The sequence below is a fragment of the Haliotis cracherodii genome, unplaced genomic scaffold (genome assembly GCF_022045235.1).
Source record: "Haliotis cracherodii isolate W230 unplaced genomic scaffold, xgHalCrac1.p SCAF_8, whole genome shotgun sequence".
NCBI classification, from domain to species: Eukaryota; Metazoa; Mollusca; class Gastropoda; order Lepetellida; family Haliotidae; genus Haliotis; species Haliotis cracherodii.
In genome coordinates, this window is record NW_027266341.1 from 54630649 (window position 1) to 54652060 (window position 21412).

At 44.1% G+C, this 21412-nt stretch overlaps 1 protein-coding gene across 1 annotated transcript; it reads right to left on the minus strand.

Annotated features, from left to right (window-relative positions):
• Nucleotides 1–680: 680 nt before the first annotated feature.
• Nucleotides 681–19314, minus strand: LOC139450605 (acid-sensing ion channel 1A-like). The gene is made up of 9 exons (XM_071232372.1): nucleotides 19023–19314; nucleotides 15325–15744; nucleotides 10613–10742; nucleotides 8420–8518; nucleotides 6610–6855; nucleotides 5091–5148; nucleotides 3427–3592; nucleotides 2200–2291; nucleotides 681–1137 (listed from the first exon to the last, which is right to left on the minus strand). Exons 1-9 carry the CDS (start codon nucleotides 19193–19195, stop codon nucleotides 989–991), a joined length of 1533 nt encoding a protein of 510 aa, XP_071088473.1. The 5' UTR covers nucleotides 19196–19314; the 3' UTR covers nucleotides 681–988.
• Nucleotides 19315–21412: the final 2098 nt, after the last annotated feature.

The window sequence follows — 21412 nt, forward strand, 5'->3', positions numbered from 1 at the left end:
CAAAATGGTTATGACAAGCTATTCTGAGAAGTGAACCAGGTATTTTGTATGATGTAAGAACTATTGAACCACTTGGCCTATCCTCTGACATTCACAAGATCAGATGCAGCAACAGGCTTCAGGTGTGGAGATTTGCACATATGTTCAAAAAAAGCCCCAGGCACCAGCACCGTCAAGGAATATTTGTTTTTTAGAGTATTGTCAACAAATATGTCCGAACAATGACACAGTTACTCTCAGACTAGTTTGACTAATTCACAAAGCTGTTTTCTCAATAATAAATACCCCAGTATTGTGGTGTGTCGTCCACAAATGTGTAGAAGGTGAAATAAAATCCTCAAGTAACAACACATTCTATATTTTACGTGCGCTTCTGTAAGAGCTAAACGTATCGATATTTACCGCTCTGAAGTATATGATTTGTATTGAACTGGGTCTGTACATGATGCTTTTGTCATGGCGTTTCAGTAAATTTGCTTTTTCAAGATGAATTCCTGGAAATTCGTTTTCATCTTTAAGAGGTTGCGCTGGACTAAACAGATTCCTGGCTGTCTACATCAGTGCATCAACATGAATTATTATAACTTCTTTGAGAGGCATTTAGAAGTTGGAGTACTAAGTAAGGATAAGATATATGGATGAACAACTTCTTTATTACAATTAGGAGCGACGTTTCTGTGTAGGTTTTAACACCGTTATCAAGCAAACTTGAATGAATAATGAATTATTATATATCTCCCTGTTGTCTCTAATTTCATGATTTAACCCTGCAAAATAATAAAAGTTCATAGACACATTAACCAAGTATTTTTCAACAAATGAAACGTGTAATAATTTTAGCCGATTTTGATAAATGCCATCATCCAAACTATGGACCTCAAGCGTTATTTATTGTTTAGACAAAATCAGCAAGTTTTCAAAACAATAACTTCAACCTAGACCGTAACCCAGCGTGAACAGTACACAGCAGGATGAGGATGATTGGATTCTAGTGCCCCGGATGAGTGCGGTGTGTTTGTTTCCGAGTAATACGGTTCTTGATAAAGGCCTTGACCGAGTACACGCAGGCTTCAAACAGTTCATAGAGCGTCACAATGCTCGCCCCAAGGAAGAAACCCATCTGACCTCCCAGGGTGCCTAGAAACAAACAATAACACTGTGAGTCACTTGAAATACGTAGCAGTCAGTAATATACAATCTGCATCACAGCGGCATGTAAATAATCGAGTCTGGGGCAGGCAAACGAGCGGTTGATAGCAAGCGAAAAAAACGAACAATGCCATACTATTACGTAGCGAACTGAAGATTTTTTAGTGAGGACACTCTATGTAGTAAACACCCGCATCATTCGATCCACTCGGCTTATTCCGTTACCAACAAAAACCAACAGGGATCCTTCGTCACAACTCGTATCTTTCCGCAGCCTACAAGAACGCCTATTCGGCTTATTCCGGAATGGCACAGATTGATGTCCGATGCAATTATCTATTTTGACTCGTACCATATGTTCAGGTGAACAATTGTCTTGCCTTTGCGTGTGTTTGTGACGGGTACCACCGGTAGGGCAGGAAACCTAGTATCATCACTATGTGACAGTGATTCATAAACACATGCTCAGGATATATTCGGAATAGTACAATCGCCTCTGCTTTTAACATGCATTTTTAAAATGAATATGGAAAGGATTTTGTCGCTTTTATTCACGAATGACATCCTGCAGTGGAGTACACACAATAGCGATATTGCATGGTTTCATCCTCGATTTTCTTATGTCTTAACTATGAATTTAATGATAAAATAGATGTAATATGATAGTCACGTAAACAGGTGAAACTAAACATGAATCCAGTTCAAATATGGATTCCTCTCATTACTGACGAGATGACATGCGGGACTGAGGTGAGCAGAATGATGCCTATGTGTTTAGAATCCGAGACCAGTGTACAGAACCATGTGGCGATTCTACTTTAACTCTTCGTCAAAGGATGTATCTTTGAGAATTTATGGTGGCGATATAATGTAAAAATGCAGATTTAAGCCCTTTATCCTTGAAGCGTATCGCGCCTAACTGTTTATCTTTTATGACACTCCACCATACTAACAAATCATACATGTCAATGCAAGTATAACATGATTTGCATCGAAAAATTACAAACATGAATAAGTGGTAAAATTTCAATAAAAAGGGAGACAACTTACCTACAATAGAGTTCAATGTGTACTCCGGCTCGTATTCAAGCTTTTGTATGATCATCCTTTCGTACCATATGTTGATGTGCATCAGATTTTGTCTGTAATGAATGGTGGCTATTAACAGTCGTTTCATAGGCCGTATATTTGTATTCATTTGCTGGTCCACATATATACGTTTTGCTTAGAGCGGCGTAGAAATTCCTGTTTCAAAACAAATGACCACGGATTTGTCTTGACAATAAAGCAAAGTATACCAGTAAATGTGCGTATACATACAAATGAACAATGTCATTAACTGTTTTACGTTGAAACACAAATGGAATAAATTGTTCGATTTGTTTGTTTGTTTGTTGTTTAACGCCGCACTCATCAATATTCCAGCGATATGACGGCGGTCTGTAAATAATCGAGTCTGAACCAGACAATCCAGTGATTGATATCATGAGCATCGATCCACGCAATTGGAATAATGCTACATAATAACAGCTTCATGAACGTTATGTTGACATTTCTCCGTGAGAGTGGATGTTGTTTTACGCCACCGTCATCAATATTCAGTGTAGACGGTGGTTTGTAAATTATCGAATGTGGACCAGCCAAATCGAGTCTTGACCAGGCAAACCAATAACTAAAACTGTGTGTGGGAAATCGATCCGGGACTTGCATGAGGATCGTATTCCTTAAACAATAGGCTACATCGTAGCCTTGCTCTAAGGATATACTGAATGATAAGTCAATGTACGTATAGCAGTTCTACAATAGTTCTTACAATATGCAAGGCCAGGGTCCCGTTCCACAAAGCGATCGTAGCCGTAAGAGGATCGTATCTCCCATACTTTAACATAGACTTACGACAGTCTTAGCGCTAAGATCGCATTGTGGAACGGGGCCCAGGTAGGCGGACAGTACACCTAAGTACGTCTCTTATAGGTACAACTTGTCCTTAGTATTTATATAATCTAGAAGTTATGATTAAAACTAAAAAGTATTGCCTTAGAGACGTGTGCAAGTCTAGATACCCCACGGCTCCTACTTTTACGAAAGCTAAAATGAATTATTGATATCACAAACATAGAGAGTAAATCTGCGACTCATTTTAATCCTACAGTAATATACCCGGGCTGTCTGGTACAGATGGTTATGAAACAGTTTTCCGTTTCCAAGATAGTTGGGTCACATATCGTAACAAAGATTCATATGAAATGCCTTTAAAACAAGGTGACATACACGTACCTGGCATATTCAGCCGACGGCACAAAGTTATTCTCAACCATATAGTTGGTGACAGCCATGGATGGGAATGCGCCATAGGATAGTTTGGTGTCGTACACAAAGAATCTACACGGCTTCTCGCAGTTGCAGAGTTCTCGCTGTGACGTATGGTTGATGTATATGGTTTCTAAACAAAAACAACGAAGGTTAACCTATAGAAAATCTAATATCAAACCCTACCTCATTCCTGCTAAATATGTCACCACATATGCCACGGGTAGCCTAGTGGTTAAAGCGTTCGCTCATCACGCCGAAGACCCGGGTTCGATTCCCGATATGGGTACATTGTGTGAAGCCCATTTCTGGTGTCCCCCGCCGTGATATTGCTGGAATATTGCTTAAAGCGGCGTAAAACCATACTCACTCACTCACTCCAACATTGTGTGTGTGTGTGTGTGTGGGGGGGGGGGGGGGGGGGGGGGAGGACAAGTTGGCCTTACGCCGCGTGACAGCACTTCGGTTTCAGGACGGCGTGTCACCATATTGAAGCAGGACAGCTATGCAGACGTTTACCACTTTGATGAATTCAACGGATGTGGGTATTGCTGATAAAACTCGGATCAGATAAGGTTAATTTAAACTCACGACCACCAGGGACCGAATGGGATTTTATCGAAAAGAATGAATTGTCCCTGAAAATTCTTGCTGGAGAAAAAAAGAATTTGCCTGCCATAAACATACATTTTTGTTAGGTGTTATTCTTTAAAAAAGTCAGGCTCATAAAAAATAAAGATGTAAACAATACCTGGGTTTGCAGCCGAAGCTGCTGAAATGGTATCCAATCTCGATACAGAGTCCCGGGCCCCGCCCCCAAGAATATCAAATGTTCGGTCCCAAGGGACGAAAATCGGACGAGAAACGGGATTGTTTGTTTGTTTGTTGTTTAGCGCTGCACTCAACAATATTCCAGCTATATGATGGAGGTCTGTAAATAATCGAATCTGAACAAGACAATCCAGTGATTGACATCATGAGCATCGATCTACTCAATAGGGGTACGATATCATGAAGTCAGCGAGCATAACAACCCGATTCCGCTAGTTACCTCTTACGGCAAGAATGGGTTGCGGAAGACCTATTCTAGCCCGTATCTTCACGGGTCGGAACGGGATTGAGGCCTTAGTATTGGGGTTCTATGACACAGGAGCATCCAGGGGGTCCGCCCACCTTTGACAACCAAATGTACTATGTTGTAGGTAGTTAAATTACCTGAGAGAGGATTTTGATATTTTGGACCCCTCTCTTTTAATATATAATATATGAAATCCATTAAGGTATGTGCGGGGAGAGCGAACACTGTTTAAGCTAATTCACACCCTCGATTATCCAGTGTATTATTTCTTTATTCTATTGCGATAAATACCCTTGGCCAATTGACAACCATGCTACCATAAGCTGTCATAGCACCGTTCTGTCATAGCCCGATTCGAATGCCCCGGCGCTAAAAATAGCCGTCTCGTCAACAATGTCCGTCTAACAACACAAATACTTTGTGATTTGAGCGAGTGAGATTGTGACGTCACTTCCGCTTTGTAGCGATTTGGTCCAGGGTGTTTATCATAATGCAATGGCTATGTCATAAACAGGATTGTCGTGGATGACGTGGTGAATGAACAGCCCCTTACGCATGTAGGCCAATGTACAGTTTATGAACCCCTCCATCGTGCAGTACGGGTAGGGCAGCTCGTCTGAAACATGAAATTGTAGATAGAGGTACATGTGCTTAAAGGCAAGGAGTGCTATACATCACAGTGGCCTGGACCTAATCGGGTCTGCAGTTGCCACTGGCCCACATATGGTGGTGGAGATCGAGTCGGGCACTGCACTTAAAAGGGGTCTGCAATTGTCGTATATCTGCGATTATTGTGGAGAGTCGGTGCCAAACTTACCCGGGTCTTTAATGGTCTTACACTCACAGTTGGTGGAGGAGAGTCGGGTGTCACACCTACCCGGGTCTGTAATGGTCTTACACTCACAGTTGGTGGAGGAGAGTCGGGTATCACACCTACCTGGGTCTTTAATGGTCTTACACTCATAGTTCTTGGAGGAGAGTCGGGTGTCACACCTACCCGGGTCTGTAATGGTCTTACACTCACAGTTGGTGGAGGAGAGTCGGGTACCACATCTACCCGGGTCTGTAATGGGCTTGCACTCATAGTTGGTGGAGGAGAGTCGGGTATCACACCTACCCGGGTCTGTAATGGTCTTACACTCATAGTTCTTGGAGGAGAGTCGGGTGTCACACCTACCCGGGTCTGTAATGGTCTTACACTCACAGTTGGCGGTGGAGAGTCGGGTATCACACTTACCCGGGTCTGTAGTGGTCTTATACTCATAGTTGGCGGTGGAGAGTCGGGTATCACACATACCCGGGTCTGTAATGGGCTTGCACTCATAGTTGGTGGAGGAGAGTCGGGTACCACATCTACCCGGGTCTGTAATGGGCTTGCACTCATAGTTGGTGGAGGAGAGTCGGGTATCACACTTACCCGGGTCTGTCATGGTAATTACACACACAGTTGGTGGTGAAGAGTCGGGTGCCACACTTACCAGGGTCTGTAATGGTCTTACACTCATAGTTCTTGGAGGAGAGTCGGGTGTCACACCTACCCGGGTCTGTAATGGTCTTACACTCACAGTTGGCGGTGGAGAGTCGGGTATCACACTTACCCGGGTCTGTAGTGGTCTTACACTCACAGTTGGTGGTGGAGAGTCGGGCACCACACTTACCAGGGTCTGTCCTGGTTTTACACTCACAGTTGGTGGAGAAGAGTCGGGTACCACACCTACCCGGGTCTGTAATGGTGTTACACTTACAGTTGGTGGAGAAGAGTCGGGTGCCACACTTACCCGGGTCTGTAATGGTCTTACACTCATAGTTGGGAGAGGAGAGTCGGGTATCACACTTACCCGGGTCTGCAGTGGTCTAATATCCACAGTTGGTGGTGGAGAATCGAGTGTCACATTTACCTGGGTCTGCAGTGGTCTTATACCCACAGTTGGTGGTGGAGAGTTGGGTATCACACTTATCCGGGTCTGTAATGGTCTTACACCCACAGTTGGTGGAGGAGAGTCGGGTATCACACTTATCCGGGTCTGTAATGGTCTTACACCCACAGTTGGTGGAGGAGATTCGGGTATCACACTTACAGGGTCTTCAATGGACTTACACTCACAGTTGGTGGAGGAGAGTCGGGTATCACACTTACCAGGGTCTTCAGTGGTCTTACACCCACAGTTGGTGGTGGTGTAGTGGGAGAGACACTCTGAGATGCATGCATCCCAGCTGTAGGTAGACGCATACTTCAGGGGGTTCCTGAAGCTGGGACTGTCGGTGTCAAGGCAGTTGTCAGCACCAAACGACTTGTACGGCTTCGGCAGGAACTTGTACTGCCAGTAAAAACATGTAGCAGATCGTTTAGGAGTCATAATACATACGCAATTGACAAGAAGGATAAAATATTGCCAGCGCGGTACTTTGGGCTTTCCTCTCACATTACGCTGACGCACTGTGATAAAACTTAAAAAAGTCAAAGCCTCTGCCTCACGTGAGATTTATGTAAGACCTGAGTCAATACAGGGAAGCTTCGCCCCCAAACAAGTATATTCGATATATGACGATGTCGGCATTGAAAAAATGTTCACTGTGGACTATTGATGCAGCTGTTCTTTCAGGCATTTTTTTTAGGAAGCCTTCCATGTAGGCAACGTTGAGGAAGCCCTCACTGCAGGCAACGTTGTTCAATCATTCACAGCAGCCGGTTTAGGAAGCCCTTACTGCATGAGACGTTGAGGAAGCAATCACTGCAGGCAACGTTGAGAAAGCCCTCACTGCAGGAGACGTTGAGGAAGCCCCCATTGCAGGCAACGTTGTTCAATCATTTACAGCAGCCAGTTTAGGAAGCCCTCACTGCAGTAGACGTCAAGGAAGCAATCACTGCAAGCAACGTGGTTCAATCATTCACAGCAGCCGGTTTAGGAAGCCCTTACTGCATGAGACGTTGAGGAAGCCCTCACTGCAGGCAACATTGTTCAATCATTCACAGCAGCCGGTTTTGGAAGCCCTCACTGCAGGAGACGTTGAGGAAGCCCCCATTGCAGGCAACGTTGTTCAATCATTCACAGCAGCCGGTTTAGGAAGCCTTTACTGCATGAGACGTTGAGGAAGCCATCATTGGAGGCAACGTTGTTCAATCATTCACAGCAGCCGGTTTAGGAAGCTCTTACTGCATGAGACGTTGAGGAAGCCCTCACTGCAGGCAACGTTGCTCAATCATTCACAGCAGCCGGTTTAGGAAGCCCTTACTGCATGAGACGTTGAGGAAGCAATCACTGCAGGCAACGTTGAGGAAGCCCTCACTGCAGGAGACGTTGAGGAAGCCCCCATTGCAGGCAACGTTGTTCAATCATTTACAGCAGCCAGTTTAGGAAGCCCTCACTGCAGGAGACGTTGAGGAAGCCCTCACTGCAAGCAACGTCGTTCAATCATTCACAGCAGTCGGTTTAGGAAGCCCTCACTGCATGAGACGTTGAGGAAGCCCCCATTGCAGGCAACGTTCTTCAATCATTTACAGCAGCCAGTTTAGGAAGCCCTCACTGCAGGAGACGTTGAGGAAGCAATCACTGCAGGCAAGGTTGAGGAAGCCCTCACTGTAGGCACGTTTCATGGGTGTGGTCACTTCAGACTCAGAGGACCTACGCTGGCCAGGTGACATCCCCTCATATGCATACCCTGTACAGGTGTGATCCTAGTGGTAGGTTTCAGTGCAAGTTAAGTTGAGATACAGCCGCTGTCAATACTGCAACATCAACTATGCCCAATTTCCTCAAATATGCGATGAGGTTGTCATTGGCTGTGTGTTTAGAAATGCTCGCGCTTAGATATGGATTCTCTTTCTATTTTACTACATTAAATATTGTCACAGAAACATAACATTTACAAAACGTCGCTAACCTGGTGTTTGGTCATCGAGATGTAAGCTGTTGTTCCTGGGGCCACAGCAATCGAGGGATCAAGAAAACTCTGCTTGTCGGACGGGTGATTGATGTATACCTGTAGCAGATCAGTCAACTCCGGATTACTTTACAAGTCTTAATGCTGTTAAATCCTCTTTCGAGTAATGGTAACACGCGAACATTGTGGATGCAAGTGTCTGACAGAATCATGCAGCGTTATAAGCCACCAACAAGTGGATAGATTCCACTTTTACCTCAGCTCGGCCGTGTAGAGCTCTTTCTCCAATTGCAGTAGAACTTAAATCTTATTTTCCTTTCGGCAGTGCGATTTCATAATTTTGTTTACCTTATCATACAGGTGAGGTGAGGTGAGGTGAAATGGGGTTTAACGTCGCGTCCAAGATTATTGCACTTATATAGCGACCTGCATGTACGTGTGTGTGTTTGTGTGGCTGCTTGTACTAGTCCGGACTGATGCCGATTTATAGTACTAGCACACTGAGATACCATGCCGCAGTTTAACATGAATACCCTACTCAGACACAGTATACTGACTCCGAGCCGACCAGTCCTTGTTTTAGCACCTTAATGCCGAGCGCCAGACAGGGTAACAACAAGTACCATCTTTTAACGTCTTTTGGTATGACGCGGTCGGGGATCGAACCCCGGACCTTCCGCTCTCCGGGTGGATGCTCTACCACTAGACCACGGAGGCGGTCATTATCATACAGACCAATGGACATTTGTGAGCGTCATTTCACAGCAGGGACCATAAAGAAGCCTATTTCATGGTCTCTGTTTCACAGGGTTTAGCATCTTCCCATGGGAAGTTAACTGACTTTCCAGTTTCCACCCTTGCCAAACTTGGCTGGAATATCTAGGCTCGATCGTAGCGCCACCACGAGTTATGTCCCTTTTATTTCCCCACTACTGACCAATCAGATTCCACTTCTCATATCACTAGCATTTGCTTCAAACAAAATGGCGGGGCACAGTCAAGAAGATCTGATCGATAATCAAAATGTATATTGTAATACAACTGGTCTCACTTCGCGAAGTGCATCAAATCACGTGAGCACCTTGATTAAAAACATGAAAAGATTGACGGCATATTGATGGTATTGATACAAATCATGCAATCGAACGAATTCGGTACGGCAGCTACCATGGTATTGATAAAACAGATGTCGATTGCGTTACAAGATTTTGTTTGGCCTATGCATAGACTCGTTAGTCCAGACAAAAAATAACTTCTTTGATAGGCATTTAGAAGTTGGAGTACCAAGTAAGGATAAGATTTTATGGATGAACAACTTCTTTATTACCCCCGGCGTACCATCAACTCATCAAAGACCCCAATCAGCCATAATCCCGTTGTTTATATTACTGGCTTCATCCTTTGTTTATGTCACTGACTTCACCGATGATTGTCATCAATACCCTTGTGTGTACATAACAGGCTTCTCTACTCCAGTATAACAGTATCTACTCTACTGTATAATCACTGCCTCCTACTTGTATATATTCTTGCCAACCACACTCTGTAGATAGAGAAACCACACTACAAACCACCCTCAATCTAAATAAGGTTCCTACTCTAGATGAAATACTAAACCATCAAAATAAATTAGAAAACTTCAAGGCGCTAGGCGTATTCCTAATAAAAACAGACCTAATTAAGCGCATCTAAAAACTAATTAATCTACCAATCCAAAATCCAATAAACATACAAACACCCACCTCACCAGGCTCCCTTAGTTCCCTCCTCCACCCGCCTCGGCATTTATTCCAAATTTAAAAATTCCAAAAATTCAATATAAGCAGCCCCTAAAAGCCCCCTCTCGGGTTGCACACACCACTTTCACCCTTTTCGGAATTCAATAAATGGTCCGGCCAGGCCAGTGTGCGAAATACGCTACGGTCGGAAAGCGCACGTTAAATCTCCTATATCAGTCAGTCAGTCAGTCACTCTGTAGATCGATCACTTGCTTGATAACGGTGTTAGAGCCTGCACCGAAAATTCGCTCTTAATTGTAATAAAGAAGTTGTTCACCCATAAATTCTTATCCGTACAAAAAATAACTCCATAATTGCAGCTTAGTTCGTCAACGGTGGAAACTGGACTTTTAAAGTCAGTTAACTCCCTTGCCTCGGGAAGATGAGTGTTTAGGGAAGTAGTGAACACCATTACCATCATGGCTGCCTGGTTGTGTGGGCCGGGAAATTTGTGTTCCTGGTGGATGTCCAGGAGCAGTTGCAGGGACCCCGACGGGCCTGGGACGCCTGCTGTCTGGGCTCCATGGCGCCGGATCATTTGTTCGCTAACAAACAGACACTGTGTAGCATGAATGAAATTAAACTGGTGATGAGTTTCAAACACTTTTCGGAAGTGATGTCTGAGAAAATGGAAAATCGCTTCCACCGAAGTCTGTTTAAAATGCCTAGCTTGTTCAATAGTATAAAGTGATTTGAGAAAATACAAATACAAATTCTTGTTTATTTATGATGCAAACATGCAGGTCCCCCAACTCTGTCATTGACGGTTATAGAAGGGCGACTGGAAGTTCATTAGATGTCTGAAACCAAGTTGACATTTAAAGGGGCTCCTATTATCATGACTTATGACATTATTAAGTTAGCTAAAGTGTTGATAAACCTTTGAGGAGGTGGCCTTCGATGGAGCCAGCCGTTAAGGTGGCACTCTATCTAGGCAATCTTTAAAGTGTCCTTGTAGTGTAAACTTGTATATAGGAAATCGTTGATGTGGCCTTCTATGTTGGCAATCTTTGAGGTAGCCATACATGTAGGTAGTCTTTGAGGTGCCCTGATATGTAGGCAATCTTAGAGGAGGCCTTCGATGTAGGCAATATTTGAGGAAGCATTCTATGTAGTCAGTCTTTGAGGTGGCTTACTAAGGAGGCAATCGTTAAGGAGGTTTTTTAGGCAATCTTTGAGGCACCCCTTGCATGTAGGCCATCGTTGAGGAGGCCTTGTATGCAGGCAATCGTTGAGGAGGCCTTGTATGCAAGATATAGTTAAGGAGGCCTTGTATGTAGGCAATCTTTGAGGAGCCCTTGTATGCTGGCTATCGTTGAGTAGGCCTCGTGTTTAGGCAATCTTTTAGGAGGCCTTGTATGCAGGCAATCTTTGAGGAGGCCTTGTATGTAGGCAATCTTTGAGGAGGCCTCGTGTTTAGGCAATCTTTGAGGAGCCCTTGTATGCTGGCTATCGTTGAGTAGGCCTCGTGTTTAGGCAATCTTTTAGGAGGCCTTGTATGCAGGCAATCTTTGAGGAGGCCTTGTATGTAGGCAATCTTTGAGGAGGCCTCGTGTTTAGGCAATCTTTGAGGAGGCCTTGTATGTAGGAAATCTTTGAGTGTTACTTGTATGCAGGCTATCGTTGAGGAGACCTTCTATATAGCCAATCTTTGAGGAGGCCTTGTATGTAGGCAATCTTTGAGGAGACCTTGTATGCAGGCTATCGTTGAGGGAGCCTCGTGTTTAGGCAATCTTTGAGGAGGCCTTGTATGTAGGCAATCTTTGTGGGGGCCTTGTATGTAGGCAATCTTTGAGGAGCCCTTGTATGCAGGCTATCGTTGAGGAGGCCTCTTGTTTAGGCAATCTTTGAGGAGGCCTTGTATGTAGGCAATCTTTGTGGGGGCCTTGTATGTAGGCAATCTTTGAGGAGACCTTGTATGCAGGCTATCGTTGAGGGAGCCTCGTGTTTAGGCAATCTTTGAGGAGGCCTTGTATGCAGGCTATCGTTGATGACGCCTCGTGTTTAGGCAATCTTTGAGGAGCCCTTGTATGCAGGCAGTCTTTGAGAAGGCCTTGTATGCAGGCAGTCTTTGAGGAGGCCTCGTGTTTAGGCAATCTTTGAGGAGGCCTTGTATGTAGGCAATCTTTGAGGAGGCCTTGTATGTAGGCAATCTTTGAGGGGGCCTTGTATGAAGGAAATCTTTGAGGAGCCCTTGTATGCAGGCTATCGTTGAGGAGGCCTCTTGTTTAGGCAATCTTTGAGAAGGCCTTGTATGCAGGCTATCGTTGATGACGCATCGTGTTTAGGCAATCTTTGAGGAGCCCTTGTATGCAGGCAATCTTTGAGAAGGCCTTGTATGCAGGCAATCTTTGAGGAGGCCTCGTGTTTAGGCAATCTTTGAGGAGGCCTTGTATGTAGGCAATCTTTGAGGAGGCCTTGTATGTAGACAATCTTTGAGGAGGCCTTGTATGTAGGCAATCTTTGAGGGGGCCTTGTATGAAGGAAATCTTTGAGGAGCCCTTGTATGCAGGCTATCGTTGAGGAGGCCTCGTGTTTAGGCAATCTTTGAGGAGGCCTTGTATGCAGGCTATCGTTGAGGAGGCCTCGTGTTTAGGCAATCTTTGGGGAGGCCTTGTATGTAGGCAATCTTTGAAGAGGCCTTGTATGTAGGCAATCTTTGAGGAGGCCTTGTATGTAGGCAATCTTTGAAGAGGCCTTGTATGTAGGAAATCTTTGAGGAGCCCTTGTATGCAGGCTATCGTTGAGGAGGCCTCTTGTTTAAGCAATCTTTGAGGGGGCCTTGTATGCAGGCTATCGTTGATGAGGCCTTGTGTTTAGGCAATCTTTGAGGAGGCCTTGTATGTAGACAATCTTTGAAGAGGCCTTGTAGTTAGGCAATCTTTGAGGAGCCCTTGTATGCAGGCAATCTTTGAGGGGGCCTTGTATGCAGGCAATCTTTGAGGAGGCCTCGTGTTTAGGCAATCTTTGAGGAGGCCTTATATGTAGGCAATCTTTGAGGAGGCCTTGTATGCAGGCTATCGTTGATGAGGCCTTGTGTTTAGGCAATCTTTGAGGAGAAATGTATGTAGACAATCTTTGAAGAGGCCTTGTAGGTAGGCAATCTTTGAGAAGGCCTTGTATGCAGGCAATCTTTGAGGAGGCCTCGTGTTTAGGCAATCTTTGAGGAGGCCTTGTATGTAGGCAATCTTTGAGGGGGCCTTGTATGCAGGCTATCGTTGATGAGGCCTCGTGTTTAGGCAATCTTTGAGGAGGCCTTGTATGTAGACAATCTTTGAAGAGGCCTTGTAGGTAGGCAATCTTTGAGGAGCCCTTGTATGCAGGCAATCTTTGAGAAGGCCTTGTATGCAGGCAATCTTTGAGGAGGCCTCGTGTTTAGGCAATCTTTGAGGAGGCTTTGTATGTAGACAATCTTTGAGGAGGCCTTGTATGTAGGCAATCTTTGAGGAGGCCTTGTATGTAGGCAATCTTTGAGGGGGCCTTGTATGAAGGAAATCTTTGAGGAGGCCTTGTATGTAGGCAATCTTTGAGGAGGCCTTGTATGTAGGCAACCTTTCAGGAGGCCTTGTATGTAGGCAATCTTTGAGGAGCCCTTGTATGCAGGCTATCGTTGAGTAGGCCTCGTGTTTAGGCAATCTTTGAGATGGCCTTGTGTGCAGACTATTGTTGAGGAGGCCTCGTGTTTAGGCAATCTTTGAGGAGGCCTTGTATGTAGGCAATCTTTGAGGGGGCCTTGTATTTCGGCAATCTTTGAAGAGGCCTTGTATGTAGGCAATCTTTTGGGAGGCCTTTAGTCTATGTAGGCTACCTTTAAAGTGGCCTTCTATGTAGGGAACTGTTGAGGTGACCTTCTGTGTAGGCAACACATCGTCATCCGTTTGGTATAGTGTGTGACGTATTCACTGGTACGGTCACTCCAGGCGTATCAGACATACGACGCCTAGGTGGCATCCTTGTCAGGTGACCCGTGAAGATTCCGGGTAGAATAGGTCTTCAGCAACCCATACTTGCCGTAAAAGGTGACTATGGTTGTCTTAAAAGGCGACTAACGGGATCGAGTGGTCAGACTTGGTTGATGCATGTCATCAATCCCAAATGCGTGGATCGATGCTAATGATATTAATCACTGAATTTTCTGGTCCAGACTCGATTATTTACAGACCGCCGTCATATAGCTGGAATATTGCTGAGTGCGGCGTTAAACAACAAACCAACCAACCAACCAACCTTGTCAGGTGCGCTCACGCCGTACAGATGTGGTAATGGGATAATGGCCGTCTCTATCAGGCTAGATTATCTACTTTCATTGACACACTTGTCCCTTATTGGATCCCGATGTATGATATGTCCCCATTGGCTAATGTGGATTCGGAATAAATATAGATCCTTTAGTTTAGTTAGCTTTCAGAAACGATCGTTTACATTCAGTACCGATAATAATGCTGATTGAGGAGTATTAGAACTTTTCATCACCCACTCATTCATTCGTAATCAAGCACTGGGTACTTTAGGAGAAATTGGAAGATCTGGAGGCTACATTTGTTGTCGACAACGGTCACAATCTCATTAAAATCAGATCTTAGTTTTCGCCACCGCTAAACAAAGATCTGAGGACATCCCATTACGGGTCACGTCAGAACGACCTTTCGCGAATTTTGTCCGACCAATGAAATGACTGACAAGAAATGGGCATTAGCCAATCAGAGGGAAGCTTTCTCGAGCTATCGACACAAGTTTCAAACTGGCGACTACGCTTCGAAACATATTTTGACGTATTCTCGATTAAACATAAATAAAACTGATAAGAACATTCTGGAATGGCTTATAGATGGCCTAGATTGTATGGATATAATCATAAAACCCGTATCTGTCGTTCGGAATACCCCTTGTTAAATATTTCGTGGTTGCATGATTAGAAAACACATTCCGACTGTCAGTTTCATGATCTGGTAAGCGACGCTCTGATTAGTTGGATGAAAGGTCGTTCTGACGTGACTCTTAATGGGAAGTCATCAGATCTTTGTTTAGCGATAGCGAGAACTAAGATCTGATTTTGATGAGATTGCAACGGTCATCCATTGCATACGATATTTCTATTCAGGTGGTTGTTTGTTAAAAAATCCATACCTGTTAAACCGGAAGCAGTAGCCTGCGTTGCCACTAATCTCGTCAAACATCTCGAGACTCACATCCTGTTCTCGGAACAGGGCCAACAGCACGTAGTCCTCCTTCTTGAGGGACATGGCTTTGTAGAGAGTGTCCTGTCGCGTCTTCAGTGAGGGAAGCACTGAAGACGTGTTCCTCTTTATAACACGCGAGAGAATTGGGTTAAACCACAGGAACATTTCCTTCACATCGGAGTTTTCCACCATGCTGCTGTTGAATCCATTAGCGTTGCAGAAGGTTATAGTGGGGAACTCCATTGACGGGAGATATTCCACACTCGACTTGGTTATAACTGGGTACCTCAAGTAACTTGTTAACAGGTCGCCCAGAATGTACAGCAGGCAGGTGACCATTGTGAAAAAGATGATCAACCACCATATTCTGAAAGAAGACACGAGTGTGTTTTTGAACAGTATTTATATCTTAACCCATTGGAGATAACTGGTATGAAACATATGCGTGAGATCGAATTCCAGGTCCGTGATTGGCTACTCTATGGTGTTTGTTTGTTTGTTTGTTGTTTAACTCACGCCGAACTCAGCAATATTCCAGCTATATAATGACGGTCTGTAAATAATCGAGTCTGGACAAGACTCCATCGACTGACATCATGAGCGTCGATCCACGCAATTGGGATACGATGACATGCATCAACCAAGCCAGCGAGACTGACCACCCCATCCCGTTAGTCGCATCTTACAAACATAGTCACCTTTTACGGCAAGCATGGGTTGCTGAAGACCTACACCATGTTGATAAACTTAGGTCAGATGATGACGCACTACTTTCCTGAGTGTAAGTAATTGATGTTTGTGGCGACACTTTATGGTTTTAGAGAGTTCAGTAAATGTTTTTTGATCTTATGTAGTTGGCATTATCTTTCTTGCCATGATAATCCACAGATAGGGCTGAAACCTTTTTTTGTGAAGGGTCACACTTGGTACGAGTAATGAGCAGTAAACCGGATGACGTCCCTCGTGATGGTTGCCCTCGTGATGGTTGGGTTTTGATGTGATCATGTTAATAGACAAAATCTGCATCGATTCGATGCTAAAAAAGTGCGATTTTGTGGGAATAAATGAAAGCGACAAAACCCTTTCCATAATAATAAAAGCATCTCTGCTGAAAGCATAGATGACACCAGGTTTTCGCGAAAAGGTGAGCGTATGCCGCCCAACCCGGTGGCATCCGTCACAAACACATCAATTGTTCACCTGAAAAAATACGCGGGAAGATATGGTACAAGTCAAAATAGTGAATTTTGTCACTGATGCGTCAAATTTGGAAATGTCCTCCACATGTCTACCGTAAAACTTTTATAAATCTTGATCGAGGCCTTGAATGATGTAATCATGATCAAACAACTTCTGAGCAAGAGTCACTTTCTTGCTTGTCATATCCCATGGATCGTTTCAAAACGTATCTGAGACAATTCTTTGTAATAATAATAATGATAATAACAACAACAACAACAACAATAATAATAATAATAATAATAATAAGTGCATTTACAATGCGCCAGATTCCATTCATCAAGTGGATGCTCATAGCGCTACACTATTATTACCCCGGTCAATGGATCAGTGAGCACTCGATTTTCATTCTCATGTCCCTGGGGAGTATACAACCCAATTTGCCTGTAAGCCGATAGAAGGTTAACAGCTACATTACCACCACATCCTCCCGGGTACCCAGTCACTGCTGGGTGAACAGAGACACATTTCGAACAAAGTCACTCACAAGGACACACCACATGTACATGTGCTTCAGCGTGGGGCAGGACCGAAGCCCTAGAAACTCTCAGTAGTCAAGCTGCTGAACGTGGTCACCTATCCAACTACTCTCCGAGACCGACGTTGCTTACTTCACCTAATTTGTGGCTTTGCATGTGTTTGTGACTGGTGCCAACGGTGAGACAGGGTAGGCTTACCTTGAACACCTGGTATCATCACTATTCACTTTCACGGGTTCGATTCCCGACATGGGTACAATGTGTGAAGCCCATTTCTGGTGTTCCCCGCAGTGATGTTGCTGGAATAGTGCTAAAAGCGGCGTAAAACCATACTCACTCACTCACTCACCCAGATTGTTCTTTTGGGGGGACAACATGGAAGGAAGGGCTGTAGTAAAGCAATGAAGCATGTAGGAGAATACAAGAAGGATCTACTACTTCTGATTGAACAGATTTTACACAAGCTTTAAGAGGTCTTGAATCTTAGGTGTCTCTTGAAAAGTTATGGAATCGAGATTCTGCCTTAAAAATGGTTAGTGTGCCTTTAAAATAGCTTTAGTTTTCCTTCCCACTCCCCATCTCAAGTAAATTACCTAAAAATAAACTTGTTACCGTATTCGACGTAATAAGCGCCCAGGGAGCTCTCAAAATTAGAAATAGGGGGTTCTTATTAAAATAATATTTTGGTAAATATTGATATATTTTTCCAGGATTTAATTGCCAATAATTAAGGATGCATATAACAAACGAGTCTATCATTGATCAATCGGAAGGGGTGCTAATTGAGATTGTTCACTACCCAATATAATTATAAAAATATCGCCGTGGGTGCTTATTACGTCGAATACGGTAATAGTTTAGCAAAGCCATGCTGTCAAAAACTTCAAAAGAAGCAATTTGTATGAGATCTATTTGTAACAATGGGGTTATTTCCTTCATATGGCTTGCATCACTTCGGGCTTTCCTCCCACATTAAGCTGACACGCCACGATATAACTGGAATAATGTTAAAAGCGGCGTTAAACCCAACTCACTCACTCACCCCTTTATATGGTTCTTCTAATTGTTGGCTGGATCAAACTAAAAGGGAAAATATATGCTATTAATTTGCATGACCTTGGATTTCGATGAGAGAGCCTTAATAGGCATTGAAATGTATGACTAAAATTTTGTACGAATACTGTTAGGTCAGTAATAAGCACGATAAGGATGAAACCCGATGAAGCTCCATTACGACTACACGTCTCATGTAGCTAGCTCTTCTATATCTATATGCCACTGCACCAATGCCAGGTCATCTCAAATAAAAGGTAAACGTCTGAGACCTGCATCACTTCGGGCTTTCCTCCCACATTAAGCTGACACGCCGCGATATAACTGGAATATTGTTAAAAGCGGCGTTAAACCCAACTCACTCACTCACTCACTGATAGTGATACAGGAACACGTGATCATTATACAGCTGTACTCGCACAATCGAGCCTGTTTAGCAAAGACTTCTAATGAATACGGAAATGGTTTTGTCGCTTATTTTTACAACTTTGATGGAACCCACGAGCACGGGTATGGTTCTGACTAACCAATGACCATAATCGGGGCGAACCGGGATTCGAACCCACAATCATAGGTTTCTGGCGTGCCCAAGGGACGACTTGGCCACCCGTGCCTCACACCCTAAGACAACCTGTAGTAAATCTTCGGACATTTATTCATTCACCACAGTGGCTATAAGAAATAAGGTGATAAATCAAATCTCCCCATGCCCTGTGTGGCTGTTAACAGGATGGCGACGGGTAGTGGATAGTGTTGTACGACGCTTTTAGAACAAGAATGGCAGCCACATTACGCTGGGGTCGGGTGGGAGTAGTGGGCACCAGAAATTACCTCCACACATTGCTCTCAAAACATTAAATGTTGAATCCCTAACCTCTCGGCCCGTGTCCTCTGCGTCTTCGCCAGATAATTGCAGGCGTGGAGGCTGGTGTCTTCAGCAAACGAAGTCCAGACTTGACGCCACGCTCTTGGCGATTTATCCCCGGGAGACAGCGCCATCTTGGTCTGCACACCAGGCGTTTCCACCATCTTCTTGTCGACAGTCATCTGTTAGTAGTTCGGTCACATCAACATCTAGTCTGTATTCATCTGTTAGCAGTTCGGTCACATCAACTGCTTGTCTTCATTTACCGACTTGAGTTCACGCTCAACGGGTACTGGTTCATCCTCAACCATTGTCCTTTGTTCACCATCCGCAGCTAGAAGATAGGCTCCTGTTTCACCCAAATGACTTTTCCCACAACGATTCTTCTGTGTTCACCCTTAACGACCACTGGCTCTCCCCCAACGTTTACTGGTTCACACTCAACGTTTACTGGTTCACACTCAACATTTACTGGTTCAACCGAGACTGGTTATCCACGTTTGTTCTTTGTTCACAATCAACAATCACTGGTTCACCCTCAACGACGACTGGTTCACCCACAACGCTCGCTTTTTTGTTCACCTTTAACACGTACTGGATCGCCTCCAATGGATGCCCCTTTAACAGCTACTGGTGCGCACAATAACACTATTGGGTCAGCCTCAATGGAGGTCTTTGTTCACCTCAAGGCGACCCCTTCATCCTCAACGCTTGTACCTTGTCCGACTTTAATGACTTTTGTCCAAGCTAAACCGTTGTTTTTGTTCACCTTCAATAACTATGAGACACCTACAAACGGTTACAAGATCTTGTTCACCTTAACTGCTCGTAGTTCACCAGAAAAGCCCCTGCTTCGCTTTCATCGCCCACATCGGATGTCCACAGATATGTCGTCCTTTCATACTGGATTTAGAGGATGCGTTGCTGTTGTATAATACGCGACTGTTTAAATGGCATAGTTTGCAGTGAAGGCGAGCGCTAATGCACGCAGAGATGGAAACAATTCGTGTTTCTCACCTAACATCCACCACTAATGTATAGTTAGGGCTAAGCTATTGTTCATTTACAAACCAGTATGGACTCACGTCAGTTTCATTTATTGACTTTCATTTCCACATACCACCAGGCACCATTAAGCAGTTTATAGTTCAATCAATGTTCTCTCAGTTAACGCACCCGATACTGCCGATACTTAAAGCAGAGGCGTGTGGAATCCCTGCCTTGTTTGATTGTATTCATTAGGTTAATTATTGATAAAAGCTTTATTCATGTAGGTGTCAGCATTATTACAGAAATCAAAGGCAGAATTGACAAATCGTTTCTATCTGCAGAATAAAAATGAAGAGTCAGGTGAAATGAAATCAATACTCATATCACATGCATCAGTTTACACGTGTGCAAAACTATTCAAATATACCCAGCTTTGTGACCTTGCCATGGTTGGTTGGTTGGTTGGTTGTTTAACGCCGCACTCAGCAATATTCCAGCTATATGACGGCGGTCTGTAAATAATCGAGTCTGGACCAGACAATCCAGTGATGGATATCATGAGCATCGATCCACGCAATTGGGATCGATGACTTGCATCAACCAAGTCAGCGAGCCTGACCACCCGATCCCGTTAGTCGCCTTTTACGACAAGCATACCGGGGTAGTCGCCTTTTACGGCAAGCATGGGTTCTAACCCGGAATCTTCACGGGTCGACCTTGCCATCGGGTCTCATGTATATCCAAGAGGCAATTTGCATTAGGAGATGATCCGTGAAGATCCGGGGTAGAATAGGTCTTCAGCAACCCATTCATGTCGTAAAACGCGAGTATGCTTGTCGTAAGAGGCGACTACCAGGAACTGGTGGTCAGGCTCGCTGACTTGGTTGATGCATGACATCGTATCCCAACTGCGTGGATCGATGCTCGTGATGTCAATCACTGGATTGTCTGACTCGATTATTTACAGATAGCTGGAATATTGCTGATAAAAAGTATAAGGAGAATTATTGTTAAAATATGTCAAAAATGATTGTATTAGGTTTATGATTATGGGAATAATCTATAAAGTTTAATTTAATTTCAACAAATCACTGCTGGTCTTTTTGTTTTTAGTTTATTGAAAACTCAGAATTTGAATATTTCAGTGGGCAGTTCGTTGCGAGTAAAAGTGGATGAGTGAGTGAATTGTGTTCAACGCCGCAATCAGCAATATTCCAGCTGTATGACGGCGGTTCAAAGTCCAATCTGGATCGGGGAATCCAGTGACTGAAAGCATGAACAACGATACACGTCATCAGGGTATGACGACACGCCTTGAACAACACCACACAGCCTGACTACCCGATTTCCATTTTAGTCGGCTCTATCGGGAAGCATTAGCTACTGGGGACTTTTCTGACCTACAATCA